This window comes from Lissotriton helveticus, chromosome 11 (genome assembly GCF_964261635.1).
Source record: "Lissotriton helveticus chromosome 11, aLisHel1.1, whole genome shotgun sequence".
NCBI lineage: Eukaryota > Metazoa > Chordata > Amphibia > Caudata > Salamandridae > Lissotriton > Lissotriton helveticus.
Window position 1 is genome coordinate 444,340,255 of NC_136072.1, and position 14,351 is coordinate 444,354,605.

Sequence of the window (14,351 nt, forward strand, 5' to 3'; positions counted from 1 at the left end):
ACTCTGGCCTAGGCACTTTAACCATGCGATTTGTTTTCAATATCAGAAATTTGAAAAATTAGGTTTTGGTATTGCTGACTAGTAAAACTGCATTGTCCGACGTTCTACATTGCTAAACATCTGCAGAGTCCGCCCAGTAGTATTTAGAGGCATTTGAGTGGCAGAAAAATCATGGTTCCGATTGACATTTGCGCTCTACTCTGTATGTGAAATTGGATGCAAACGCTACCTGTGCCCGATTTCTGATTCACCACAGGACGCAGAATGAATCTGTGAAGGTACCGCTGGAGGAAGGTCACACAGTGCTGGGCCCCTAAGCACTCACTGATGCAGATTGTGAATATGACCACTGGCTCTCTTACAGAAACATTGGTATGGTGCAAACGAGCATCTTTGAGACAATCATTTTGTCACATTATTGTATTACATAAGTAGCAAAAAGCATACGAAATCAAATTAGCCTCTTCGAAGTCTTATCCGTGCTCTAATTTCCTGAGCAACTACAGCCTTAGTCACATGGATTATGTTTCCTTCAGAAAAACAATTTAACAATCACCAGAAACCCAGCAATAACTGGACAAAGTTGGAGTATTTTTCTCCTCCTTTTTAAATTTCAACACTGGAGTTAAAAGTGAGCCGAGCCAATTTGTAAGGGCCTATGTTTGAGGCATTAACTAAGGAATTAAAACTCCATCACCAGACACAAAGAAACCTCGAAAGACATTCAATGTTGAATTAACTATTTTTTTGTGAAAATAATCGAATTAATATTTAAACAAATGGGGTCAAGCTACCTCCTGGCACATTTGTAAGTTTTTTTTTCTCCACATTCATGCAGACAAACTAATCATACCCACAGTCCCTTATTGCCATATGCTTAGCACCTTTCGCATATGATGGTGCAGTGGAATTTTGGTTTAACTGGTCTATTTCCTGTCTTCTGAGGTTTACTTTAAAGACTCTGATTATTTAAAGGTGGTTGCACAACCTATCACAAGTCAATTGATCCTTTATTCTATTTGCGGGTCCTCCATGAACCCTTTCCAATAAATAGTACATACATCCATTCTCGTTCAGTTCTTGATAGCACTATATTGACATTTATCCTACCCATGTACTTCCGGCCAGTGGTTTTTGTCGGACATGTAGCACAATGACTTCTTCTGGACTGGAATCAGCATATTTAAATTAACTCATTATCTAATAAACAACTGTTTCCATTTCCAGGACCACATGGATGTGGATTAGAAAGGTAAACCTTCAATATCTATAGAAACAGAAGTCTGGATATGATTGGTTTTCTAAATCATGCTTAGCAAGTTCAGCAGAATTCAATCCTATTATTATACATAGTGTTCATTCATGTCAATAAGTATATTTGTGAACATTGATCACAATGCATGTTGCTTCTGTAAAAAAATAAAATATCATGCAAAAATAAACACATCACCAACAACTGTTAACAGCCATAATGTGATGCCCAGCACCCGTCCTTGATTGTGCATTCTCGCTTTTGGTTTCTTTAACATGCACACTTTCTTTTCGTTCACTAGTTTGCAATTTGTTTTCTCACACAGGCATCCTCTCATGCATATCCTTTTTGCCAATATTGAAACATACACCCTCTTGTCCTTGCATATCATGACAAACACACCGTGAGTTGGGCGCATAACATGACATGTTCTGACATGCACCTATAGGCGTGCACACCCACATGCGTTCAGTCTCTCATATGCACTTCCTGATCGTTTGTTCCTGAGATAATTGCCAAGAGATGTTGAAGTAGTGGAGAGAAAGGTGAAGCCCAGCGCATCAGGAGAAAATCCTTTTTGCCCAAAATGAGTGCTGTATCCTCACCTTTATTTCTCCTGTTGGAGATTTCTCATTAATGTTTAGAAAAGGCTTTCATTTGTCATCCCTGGATTAGTCCCTCGATGGACAGTTTTATCCCAGCTAGTATCCAAATTAAGTGGTCAACCACTGAATATCCATTTTTTAACTATTTTGGGAATTTCTTATCATAGGATTAGAACGTCTTCAGTAGGGTTATGATGATGCCCTTCAAAATCTCAAACATGGTATCACTTGTAAGAAGATGTGTGATCAGCTTTTTAATTAGGTAGGCAAGGCACGGCTAGTTAGATCTGAATATCTTAACTTAGCAGAAGGTCATTGACAAGAAGACCTGCTTTTTAATGATTTGATAATCCTAGACGGTAGACAGCAATGTTGGATTGATGTGCAGCAGTCATTCTCAGTTCAGAGAACATAAAGTGTGGATTTTGATCATTCAAGTAAAGTAGCGTTACTAGGCCCATCATTTGTAAGTAATTTTGCATCGATTTAAAATGTGTATAATGCAGTGGTGTCCTTTGTAAGTCCTAGATTGTCCGATCCATGACGGATATTTAGGTAAATGTAGAGAAGTCTGCGCACACCCTATTTGTTCAAGGACTACTCATATGTAATTAAACTGAACAAAGAGTGCGTGCTACGTTGTGGAAAGGCTGCCAGCCTTAACTAGGAAAACTGCTGGTGGAAAACCACCAGTATGCCAGGTGCACAGCTGTTATGAAAGTATTATAATTAAAAAAAAAAATTTTTACAGCAACACTTGTGAAAAACTTTATCAAAAAAACGAATCAACACTTTCAAATTGAATCCAAACCACATTTATGTGAGTTATTCATTTAGATGAATTGCATCATGCTTAATTGTAATACATTGTTAGTCAATGCAAAAATCTTCTGGCAAACATTAACTTTGTTCACAATGTACTATGTCAACAATATAAATCAATAGACTGTTCAAGCAAGCATTAAGTCTTGGTCATGCCCTCATACCCAATGCATTTCGGGAAAAGATCCCTTCTTCAGGGGCATGAATTGAAATGATGAGGAAGTATGACGAAAACAACCGTCCTTCTAGATGACTATTACGGTGTGGTAACAAACTTAGAGTTCATTGAACTTCTCTAGACTTAATCCAATATGTAAACAGCATACGAGTACTTCTGGCTTGTAACCACGAAGAACACCATTTGAATGACCTCGTACTTCAGGCACACTAATGGAAAGCCAACGAAGGGTTCCTCACTAATACAACAAAAAAGCCCTCGTACTCCTATGCTGTTTACATATTGGATTAAGTCAAGAGAAGTTCAATGAACTCTAAGTTTGTTCCCACACCGTAAGTCATCTAGAAGGACGGTTGTTTTCGTCATACTTCCTCATCATTTCAATTCATGCCCCTGAAGAAGGCATCTTTTCCCGAAATGCATTTGGCATGAGGACATGACCAAGAATTAATGATTGCTTGAACAGTCTATTGATTTATATTGTTGACATAGTACATTGTGAACAAAGTAAATGTTTGCCAAAAGATTTTTGCATTGACTAACAATGTATTACAATTAAGCATGTTGCAATTCATCTAAATGAATAACTCTCAAATTGAATCCAAACCACATTTATGAAAGTGTTGAATTAGTTTTTTTGATAAAGTTTTTCACAAGTGTTGCTGTAAATGTTCTTTAGAAATTATAATACTTTCATAACAGCTGTGCACCTGGCATACTGGATATTTAGGTTAATCATTGACCATGTATATTCTAATTTAGATTCAATATATGTAAATTTATATTCCGGGGATATCCTGAACATCTGAAATCGACCTAGCCATCGGGACCTTAGTTTGATGTCCCTGTTAAGATGATTTAGATGTATAACATGTACCTTAATGTGCGTTCTATTAGCAAATTAGGTTGAAATTTAGCGGGGCCTAAATGACTTTTTTTCCCTTAATTTTAACGTTAAATTCTATCTGATTACTTTGTGGTGTAGGAGTAGCCATCTGTAACCATGAAATGAATGCATCTTTTTCGAATCCTGTTTATTTTAATACTTTGTTTGGTGATTTTGTTTTGGAATGTTATCGCCCAACAGGTTCAACAAGCACTCCCAGTGGTCTTCGCTACAATGTCATTGAGCTTCCTTACCATGGAGGAACTATCAGCATGTTGATTGCTGTCCCTTCTGATGAAAGCACACCCCTCTCTTCCATAATTCCTCACATCAGCACCAAAACCATACAAAGCTGGATGTCCATGGGCCAGCGGAAAGTGCAAGTCATTGTACCAAAGTTAGTAGTTTTTCATATATGTACCTATTATCTTTTATCCAAATTGCATGTAAAAAACTATAGGAAAAACCAACTATTGGACAAATTCAGCAATGCATGCATGATCGGCCATGATATGTTTCGGTCTGTTTTAAATCTAATTTAAAACAGATATTGTGAATTAATCAATTATAGACCTGAACACAAATTTGAGATGTTTGTGCACATCTATTTGAAACTGTAAGAAGCAGATAACATATGCTACATAGTCTTGGAACCAGCCTGTATCACGAATATAAAAGATACTAAGTGTAGATTGAGTTAGTGACACCTTTACAGACACTTTTTGGGTTCATGTCTCTAGGCTCTGGAAGTAGTTTCTTGAACAAAGAATTTCAGTGGCTGGGAGAAGCAAATGACACTTCATAACTGAGCTGCGGGACTAAAGTGTGTTACTTCAGTTGTATTTTAACTAGTTAAAACCGGCTGTAACGCATTCTGGGTTTTATCATTCCAAGACATGGAAGTAGATTTTCATTTTGGTTTGATTATTGGTTAAATAGCACAAACTCCTTAAAGGTAATCTGAATTGTATCGGCATAGGTGAAAGTACATGCCTTGTCTATGAATTAAATCAGGAAAGAGCACATAAGTCAGGGAACAAAAAAGTGTTTTGGGAGGTCACATGCCTCTTTGACTAAATTCATATTTTGACATGGTGTACCTTCAGTTAAAAATCACCATCCAGTTTATAAGTTTGTCATACCAAAGAAAACCATTAGATCTCTTCAGATTAACATTGCCAATTTACTCAAATGTTGCCTCCCACTGGATGTCATGAATGTATAATAGGTATTTATTATAACCATTGTGTGGCCTAAAATTGGACTGCTGACATTCCAAAATATCAGAAAATGAGTTGGGACTGGGAACCTTCACTATATTCCTCAAGAACATTTGCATCCAATAGGGTCAGTGTTGCCTGGTGAATGTTACTTAGAAACACTATGTTTTGGTATTTATATACAACAAACCTAGCTAGAAAGCAAAGGAGGACTGTACATATTATGGGGTGTGTTTGGAGACGATCGTGTATATCAAGTGGGGATTGCACAAAAACATTTCACATTTATAGGCACTTGACACCATATGTACAAAAGTTTCTGTTAGCGATTTCCAAATGGAGATTTAATAGAGATCGCTATTTGGAAAACGCAAAATGAGCTATATGTAGGAGAGTATTCCACTATTCCCAATTCCTACAAATTTGCAATCGCAATTAGGAATTTTATTTGGAATCACACGGATGTGATTTCCAAATAGGAAATCGCAATTAGTAAAAGTCTCATTTTGGATGCAGAATGATGATGCAAAAAGCAGGAAGTTTAGAAATACATGGTGTGGCCACTACTAGGAAATCAAAGCATTGTTTTCTGTACCGAGCACCTAGAAAACCAAAATTTGGAACAGCATCCAAAAAGTGAACTCTCTTGGTGTCACTTAGAGGTCCATACCTGAAATATGGAAATGCTGGTATGACCGAAGGTCCCGTACCAAAGAGAAGGTGGCCAGCAGGATGGCTGATGCTCGTGGCACAGGCGCTTTAACTCATGGGTAACTGCCAGAAACTAAGGTGTAGACAACACAATACCTGCACACGTGGTGGGATTGTATTGCTTCTGACTGTCGGTGGTAGCTGATGATATAACTCTGCAATTACATCCAAAATTACCTCACTACTTAGTCTATACTTCTCATTAATTTCCTCCTCCGTCTGTTTAAGCAGGGTGACATTCACCTTAAAATTTTCCTGTCTCCTCCTCCTTCTCTGCCTACCAGTCAAAATCCTCATACTCCTCCTCGTCGCCAAGGCATACAAATCCGCCCTTCTGAAAGAGGAAGGTGTATTTTAGGTGATTTTTTTTTGTCTGCACATGGTTACCATGTGATACACATTTATGGTATTTGCATTCCCTTAATGGCAATTTTGCAACTAATCTCATTATGAAATCCTTTGTACATAGTGTTAGGGATTGGCTATTTGGTAATACCAATTTGCGATTTCCAATTTCAAAATGCAAACAGTGCGATTTATACATAATGGAAATCGCAAATTGCACCATCGAAAATGCCTTTCGTAAATACCAAAATACAATTTAGCAATTCTTAACAGCCTGAGATAGCGATTCACACTGTTAGGAAATGCAAAATGACGTCGTACATATGGCCCTTGTAGATTACCTGATTTGCAAGAATCACATGATATTGAGCCGAGGCTGAAAGACAAACCTGGGTCCCCAGGTTCCAAAGTTGGCAACTTTCATCTCTAGGCCAAATATCCCCACAAATCAACTTGTTTTAACATGAAAGTTGTTTTTAAAAAAAAATGTAAACAAAAGGTGCACTGCTCCATTCCCACAGTATCCCGTAAGGCATTCTTTGCTGATTCACTGGTATCCTACATTTATTCATCATCAAAGGCTTTCTACTTGTTGCATCGCGGCTCATTAATGTATAGTGAAAGTTTGATTTCATTACATCACAAATTAATTACGCTTGCCTGTCCCCACTTCTTTAAATCAAACAGCAACCCTCAAGGCCATCATGACGGTTACGAGCCTTCCTGAAAAATAAACCAAGCCTCTTTGGTTAGTACAGCCACTCCAAGTGCAAAACAATGGCAATGCTTGAACTATTAAAAAAAATACAGAATAACCAGAAATCAAGACTGAGCCAAACCCTCTGGGTATAACCCTCCAGATTGTGGAAAACCTTCTCCAGACCAGGTTTGCTTGTGCTCTCCTTCAATTCAGGAAAGAGTTAAGGACGTATTTGTTCAAGGAGCACTTTCCACTACACCAAAAAAACTAATAAGACTTCAGCAATGCCATTGTATGATCTACTTGTAATATGTAGAGATTATTCTGGTAAGAGCTTTGGATCAGTAGTACGTCTCAAACCACTGTCATGGCTTAAAGACCCCCTTCTGAAGGTCAAAACGCTAATTATGTTGGGCAAGACGTAGAGTTATAATACCAATGAAATTCGAATTGAAACTAGCGATTATATGTTTTAAAGTTCATACACCATAATTTATGATTATAAACAAATTATAAACTGGGTAGAAAATAGATTGTAACAGTTCTTCAATGTCTTGGAAGCAGCTATTACTAATTTACATAGATGTCGCCATTTCAACATTGCCGAGCATGTTGAAGTTGTCATTTGCCACAGCGCCCAGAGGCATATACACGAGTCAGATAATCAGCTTACATATTTGCTCAACTTGAGCTGAATTTTTTTTTGTTTGGGGGGGGATTATTGCAGATCACTGGTTGAACGTTTCAGAAGTGTTACATTCATTGTGTGAAATTTTTTTTTTAATATTCAGTTTTTGTTGATAGCCAAGTATGTTTAGGTAACCCTCTTCCAACTTCAATTCTGTGGAGTTCAACTCTGAACCATTAATTATGACTTACATTTTTTCAAAAAATGTTTTCCTTCAGATTTATTTAACAATGCTTTTTTGCTAACCTCCAAAGAATCTTGTGCTAATTGTCTCCTTTAGGCATTGTTGCTTGTATGGGACATCAGACAAGGTTACTATCAAGACATTACTTGCCCTTTCCGCTTTAAGCTAGGTTTGTTTGTAACAAGTTGTGCCTTAAGTTATCCGGTCACAACTTTATCAGTTTTTTAGAAAGTCACATTTTCTCCTATAAACCTTTTTTTAATGTAGGAATTAAATCAACCATAGCTTCAAAACAGGGATTCTCTTAATTGGAGTGTTATCTAACTAGACATACTGTCGTTTAGTTGGTTTATTTTCTTTATCGTCTTGTACAGCACAAGTACTCCTAGATCAGTTTGACTCATGCTATCCTGCACAAATGTTCACAATAGGGTGAAAATAATTCTCAAATTCCATTCTTGTCATTCTTAACTGCTTTTAATAGGATTCCTATTTGAATTTGTAAATATTTTGTAAACTTTAAGTTTTTGTTTTTCCTCTTCATCTAGTTTAGAAAATAAAGTTTTGTGGTACCTATCTGCTGAAGCCTTGTGTTTGTGTCTTTTATATAGATTCACAGCAGAAGCAGAGACCGATTTGAAGGATCCTCTTAAAAGTCTTGGCATTACGGATATGTTTGATAATTCAAAGGCAAACTTTGCAAAGATATCAAGTGAGTTTTTTTAGGTCTGACCACTTTATTTGTTTCGCCATCCTTATGTAATAAAAACAAATTAAAAATAAACATTGCATATCTATATATACATAGTGACATTTGGTAAGCCCTAGTCATTTATTGGTCTTGTCAGTTGTTGAAATGTTGATGTCCACTCACCACAGCACCCAACATGGGGCAAGTTCATCCCATGTCAAGCCTTGCCTTTATTACTCCTTAGCAGCATTTTATCTGATCACGTGCACATCATCTCAAAATAAGTTCTATTTAGTGGTAGAGCTGATGGGCCAGTACTTTACTTTGGAAATGCGACTTCCTTTCCATTCTTTATGCTTTTTAGGTCCGGTTTGACAGCATAGTTGTAGGCACTGTTCCCAATAACCTGCGCGGCCACACGCGCGCGCATTGAAGGCACCCCAGCGCGCAGTGCTCATTATTTAGCGTGCACATCCTGATACAGGTCACGCCGCCGCTTTTAAAATGCGAGTGGCGCGAAAACCCGTCGTTTGCTGGACAGAAGAAGAAACTGAGCAGCAGATAAGTGGGTTTTGGGAGGTCGTGCAAATGGCCCTTGCACTTGCTGCATTCCTTTCCTTACAGTGCACCGATGCGGGGCTGATTGTGGGCCATTGAGTTAGTATTCAATGTTAATTGCAGCCCGTGTGCCCTGCAATTAGCATTGAATACTAACTCAATGGCCCACAATCAGCCCCGCAGCGGTGCACTGTTAAGTAAAGAAAAGCACAGTGTCAAACACGGCGTGTGCTAAAGCACTCGTCGTGTTTGAAGGCATTAGCAAACTTTCATTTGTTAATCTGTTTTTTGTATAGTACATCTGCACCAAACAGTGATAGAGAATTGTGCTCCTACCGCAATCTATACAGAGGCAGCAAATTCGAATAGAAATTATAAAACCATGGGTATGGAAAACATTGGTGAACCGAAAGATAATGGGGTCTTCACTGCAGAATGTGATGTGGGGCCGTTTGGTCTTCCAACACAACGGAGGCGCTTGCAGGTTATGCAATTATAAACACGAATCATGGCTGCACCTTTTGTGCTATTGTCCTGCCATGATCCAGGAAAGGATAATTCTACTCAGGCAATTATTTCTGAAACAAAAAGGCCGCACCAGCGCCTTGGCAGTTTCGAACGTCCTTGCAAAGTCCAGAAATTGATATCGGACTATCCACACAAAGGAAGTGGGAGACAAATAATTTCGCCCACAGCACTGGATTCCCAAGGACACCGAAAGAGTTGAAGTAACATCCTGGTCTCATGCTGTTATTGCCTCACCTCGCATCGCCAAAGGCAGGATCTCTGCAGGAGCCCAGATTAACCTTATTTGAACCACAACTATCACTGAGCTAAGAACGCTAGTTTGAGCAAACTTCAGGGCCCTTAACTTTTCATGATCTTGGAGAATATAACAAGCACCAGCACTTAATTCCGCTCGAATGTGTCCCAAGTAACAGTTACAATGATATAACCCACCTCCCCCAAACAATAGAGCAATCGTTTGTTGAGGGTTCGACACAGGGAAAAAAGCAAGGCAGGCTCTAAATTTACTTAGACATCTGTACAAACTGATTCGTATGTCCTTTAAAAGTTTTGTATTCTTTTTGTAAAAGTTTTAATTAACTGATGCAATTAAATTAATTTCAAATTAAATTAGTCTTTCATATGTCACAAATGTTCATTGGGGTTTGGCTAGCTGGGTCCTCCCACTGAGTTTTGGGGGTCCTCTCTGCACGGACCTGCTTTCAGCCCCGGAGAGAGAGGGGGTGGGGGGGGAGGAGGGGGGTTGGGGAGTGAGGGAGAAACAAGGACATGGTCAAGAAGGAGCAATGGAAAAGAAGAGTAGAAAGAAGTGAAGGTTGAGGTTGTGGTACAAGGGACTAAAGCAACAAATAGACTAGGAATCTGTGGGTGCACCAGTATCTGAGAGAAATGAGACAAGAAACTAGGGGGCAGAACTACAAGGAAGTGCTGCAGCGCGGCACCACAAGCCATTTGGCTGCTCTGTGCTGCGGCACTTCCTAAGCACATGGATGCAACATATTTACAAGAATATGTTGCATCTCTGTGCTTCTCCCAGCGCAGGTGCACAAACTGCAGCCATGCGCTGGTGCAGGCACCCTTGCACCATGGTGCAAGGATGCCTGTGTCATGGGGAGATTGTTTTTGTGCAGGAAGGTGCCCCTTACTGCACAAAAACAATCACTACAGTTATTTCTTCTTTCAATGTGTGCTGTAGAATGCAGCACGTATTGAAAGAGGAAAAAACGAAGAGAAATTAAAACATTCATCCTCGTTGCGCCTTGTGGCGCCCACCTCTAGGGTAGCGTAGCTTTCACACGCATCTCCAGATTCACGATTTCTCGTAGATCTGGAGATGTGTCTTGTTATGTAGGTGTTTCCATGCAACACCCATGTAACACCCCTTCAACGCAAGGTGCTGCATGTGAAGGGGCCGTATTTACAAGGAGAGGAAAAGTCACGCAGGGTGGCTTTTCCAGTCCTTGTAAATATGGAGGAGCCCCCTGCGCCACCAGTACGTCACAAAAAGTGACATACTTGTGGCGCTGGTGGCTTGTAAATCTGCCCCTAGGTGTCATGAAAAACAGTTTGGAGCACTGGAGAAGGTCTTAATGTTAATTGCTTGCATTGGGGCCTATTTTGCGCAAACAATTATTGAAAAGGTGAGTCTCTAGACTTTTTCAGAAAGAATGTTCAGGGCTTATCTTAGATGTGGAGGGAGGGAGCTCAAGGTGGTAATAGCAGAGTCCGAAAGGAATTGCTTTAGTATTTGAGATTTCACATTTTGGGGTTTTCAAAATTATTGAGTTCTTGCCCATGAACTGTCTCGATCTGCCCAAAAAGATCAGCAGGGTGACACAGTAGATTTCAAAATGTACCCCGATTCTAAGGGTAGTCTGTGTCGATCACTCAGATCTGTGTTAACGTGATCAGATTAATTCCTCCCTGCAATTAAGCTGGCAGTAAGATGGAGGATACCCTAGAGGGGGGGACAGGAACACCTATGTAGAAAGCCTGCTAGGATGACATTTCTCACATCAAATCTTGAGATGATTAGGGCATGGGCTGTTGACTACGGCTGGTCATTTGAGAAAAGAAATGTAATTCTCTTTAGTTTGTGAAGATTATAATTTGCAGACTGCACAAGTTTATTTACCTGTGGTAGCAATCATGTTGATCCAAATTCCTAGCAATTTGACTGTATCTGAGGGGGAGGTTACATTTGCAACGTTCAGCAAACAGATTAGGTGTTATCTTATTCTTCGATTTATGGGAGATTAATTAGTAATTCTGGAGGGAATAAGAGAGATTGACAAATTTCTGATACCCAAACATATAATTTCTTTGAACATCCCTGGAGTGTGTGTGGATTGTGGATAGAAAACCTCTTTATAAACAGGTGTGGGTTGCCAATGTATTTGTACAAATGTACGCCATAGTTTTGAGATGCTAGTTTAGAGGCTCAACATAAAGATTGAACAGGACTGGGGAAGGAATAGATCCTTGTGGTATACCGCAGGAAATCTATTTTCGTTGTGACCGAAAATTCCAGTTTGATTAAATGAGAGTAATCCAAGAGGAGCCATCTGACCCATTTTAGCACAATATCCTTGTATTCCAATCTAGTCTGCCCATTAAAATGGTCCACTGTGCTGCAGGTCGTTGACAAATCCGTCAATACCAGTATGCACACCTCTCCTTCATTGAACATACGGTGAATATCATTAAGCACTCTTATTGTCACTGTTTTGGTGCTGTGGCCTTCTATAAAGGCAGATTGGCAGGGAGAAAGCACAGCATTTTCCTATAGGTATTTGTTAAATTGGAGAGCAACACATTTTCAATGACTGTGCCAAGCAAAGGTAGGTTAGATAAGGGTTTGTAGTTGTCTAGAGAATCAGGGTCTGCATTTGGCTTTCTCCGGATATGTATGATCTGGTCCAGCTTCAGTCCATTGGGAAAAGTTCCTGACACACCGAGGTCTTTCCTATAGCCAGTCCATGAGGTTTTAGACGGCAGAAGTTGTTTTAATTATGTTTGTGGGTAAAACATCTCCAAAGTAATATGTAGGGTGTATTGATTTAATTATATCAGACAGGTCCTGTAATTGGCACTCAACAAAAGGGGATCTATTTTGAGGTGTAAACAGGTGGTTATGATATTTGAGGAGAAAATCTGCTTTTATTTTAGAGATTTTACTTGAGAATAAGGATATTGCTGGAATTTGGGTTACTGGTTGAGGGGGGGTGTAACCCTACTGAAACATCAACCACAATCTCTGGAAGGATTAAAAACAAGCAAAGTTAAAATTAACTTGTTCTCAACTCTCGGGTAGCTTTTAACAAAGCAATCCGGTTTAACTTAGAGGCAATGCATAAAGCATTTCTGCAGTACTTCAAACAGCCATAAAGTGAAAACACAATGCAAGAAAAATCTCACACTAATTTAGAAATATAGAGTAACATTTAATAAATTATTTGAGACCAAAAAGTAAAAGTCCAATTAGTTGAACTGGAAATATACAATTTTAAAGATTTTTGGGAAAATAGTGCCTAAAAGCACAAAGCATCAACTGTGGTTATCTGGTCGCACCGAACTGGGACAAAGTCACAAGTTTAGGCTGACCATGATGGAGCGCGGGCCGGAAACTGAGATCAATTTGGATCCGATAAACAAAGTACCTTAAATCCTGGCTTGCAGGAAATTGCAAGATCCCGCATTGAGGATGTCACATAGCAGTGGTTCGTAGAAAGCTGCAGGCTGCAATGCCGAATCCTGCATTGTCATCGAGGATGCTGTAGACAAAGGGCTTGGGATGCAAAGTCTGATGTCGAGGAGGCGTGGTTCCAAAGATAAGGTGGTAGTGGCATTCTATGAGCCAAAGGGTGTCACTCTGTCTGAACTGGAAGTGGCCCTCTGGGGTCAAGAATGCAAACCTCTATATTGCACCCTCAGTCAGAGCAATCTGCCAGTACCCTGATGTGAGATCTGAGGTACTAAGGAACTTAACAGCTCCCAGTCTGTCAATGAGCTCATCAGCTTGGTGGATTGAGTGAGCATTAGTCTTGGTGACTGAATTGAGTATCTTGTAGTCCACACAGAACATAAGTTCTGCAGGGGTGCCCAGTGGGGCAGCTTTTTGTACCAGCACCACCCATCTGGAACAGGGACTGCTCGAGGGCACAGTCACCCCTAAGGACAGCATCTTGGAGACCTTATCTAGCTTTCACTTTGTCTGACAATGTGTACATGTTGTTACTAACAGACATAGTGTCACCTGTATTTATGTATGTTGTGGGTATGCAAATGTGTAAGCCCAGGGGTCAGAGAACAGAGAAGAAAACTGCCCCAGTAACTGGCGGTCAGAGTAGGGGAGATTCTTACACCCTCTACTGACCCATCATGCTCTTGGGTAGTCAGAATGTCAGGGAGAGATGTTCACTCACTTCATCCACCCCGTCATCTGTCACCAAGAGCATGGTGATTTCAGACCTCTCAAGTGGGCCATTGAGTTAGTATTCATTGTTAATTGCAGCGCACACCGGCTGCAATTAACATTGAATACTAACTTAATGGCCCACAATCAGCCCCGCAGCGGTGCACTGTTAAGAAAAGAAAAACAGTTTCAAACATGACGTGTGCTTTAGCACACGCCGTGTTTGACACTGTGCTTTTCTTTTCCTAATTGGGGGACAGAACCTGCAATAATGAATGGGGGCACTGAAACAGAGTGAACGTAAGAAAAGAAACAGTAAGTAATAAGTAAAGAGCAAAAAAATAATTGTGACAAACAGAACCTAGGAGTGTGAGCAAGAAGTAAGAGAATGATTGAGTTAAGAAAAAAGAAAGGAAAAAGGAGTCAGAACGTAAAGAGGAGCACTAAAAATAGACTAAGATAATCTGATGATTTGAACGGAAGAGAGTCAAAAGTTTAAAAATATAGATGAGAAATCGAGAAACAGGCATGGGGAGAACTTGAGAGAAATTAGTGATAAAACTGAAAAT

The 14,351-nt window shown here is 39.6% G+C and overlaps 1 protein-coding gene across 2 annotated transcripts in view; it reads left to right on the forward strand.

The window, feature by feature from the left end:
- The window catches only part of SERPINE2 (serpin family E member 2), a 428,055-nt gene that overhangs the window by 237,041 nt on the left and 176,663 nt on the right, over positions 1-14,351 (forward strand). Inside the window, exons 5-6 of one of the 2 annotated variants that reach the window (XR_013602351.1) lie at positions 3,945-4,140; positions 8,203-8,671. Coding sequence is in view for 1 of the 2 variants with exons in the window: in XM_078665960.1 (XP_078522086.1) it covers positions 3,945-4,140; positions 8,203-8,303 (297 nt within the window). In the remaining variant the exon portion in view is untranslated. The remainder of the gene's footprint in view (positions 1-3,944; positions 4,141-8,202; positions 8,672-14,351) is intronic. The other variant, XM_078665960.1, reaches the window with a different exon arrangement.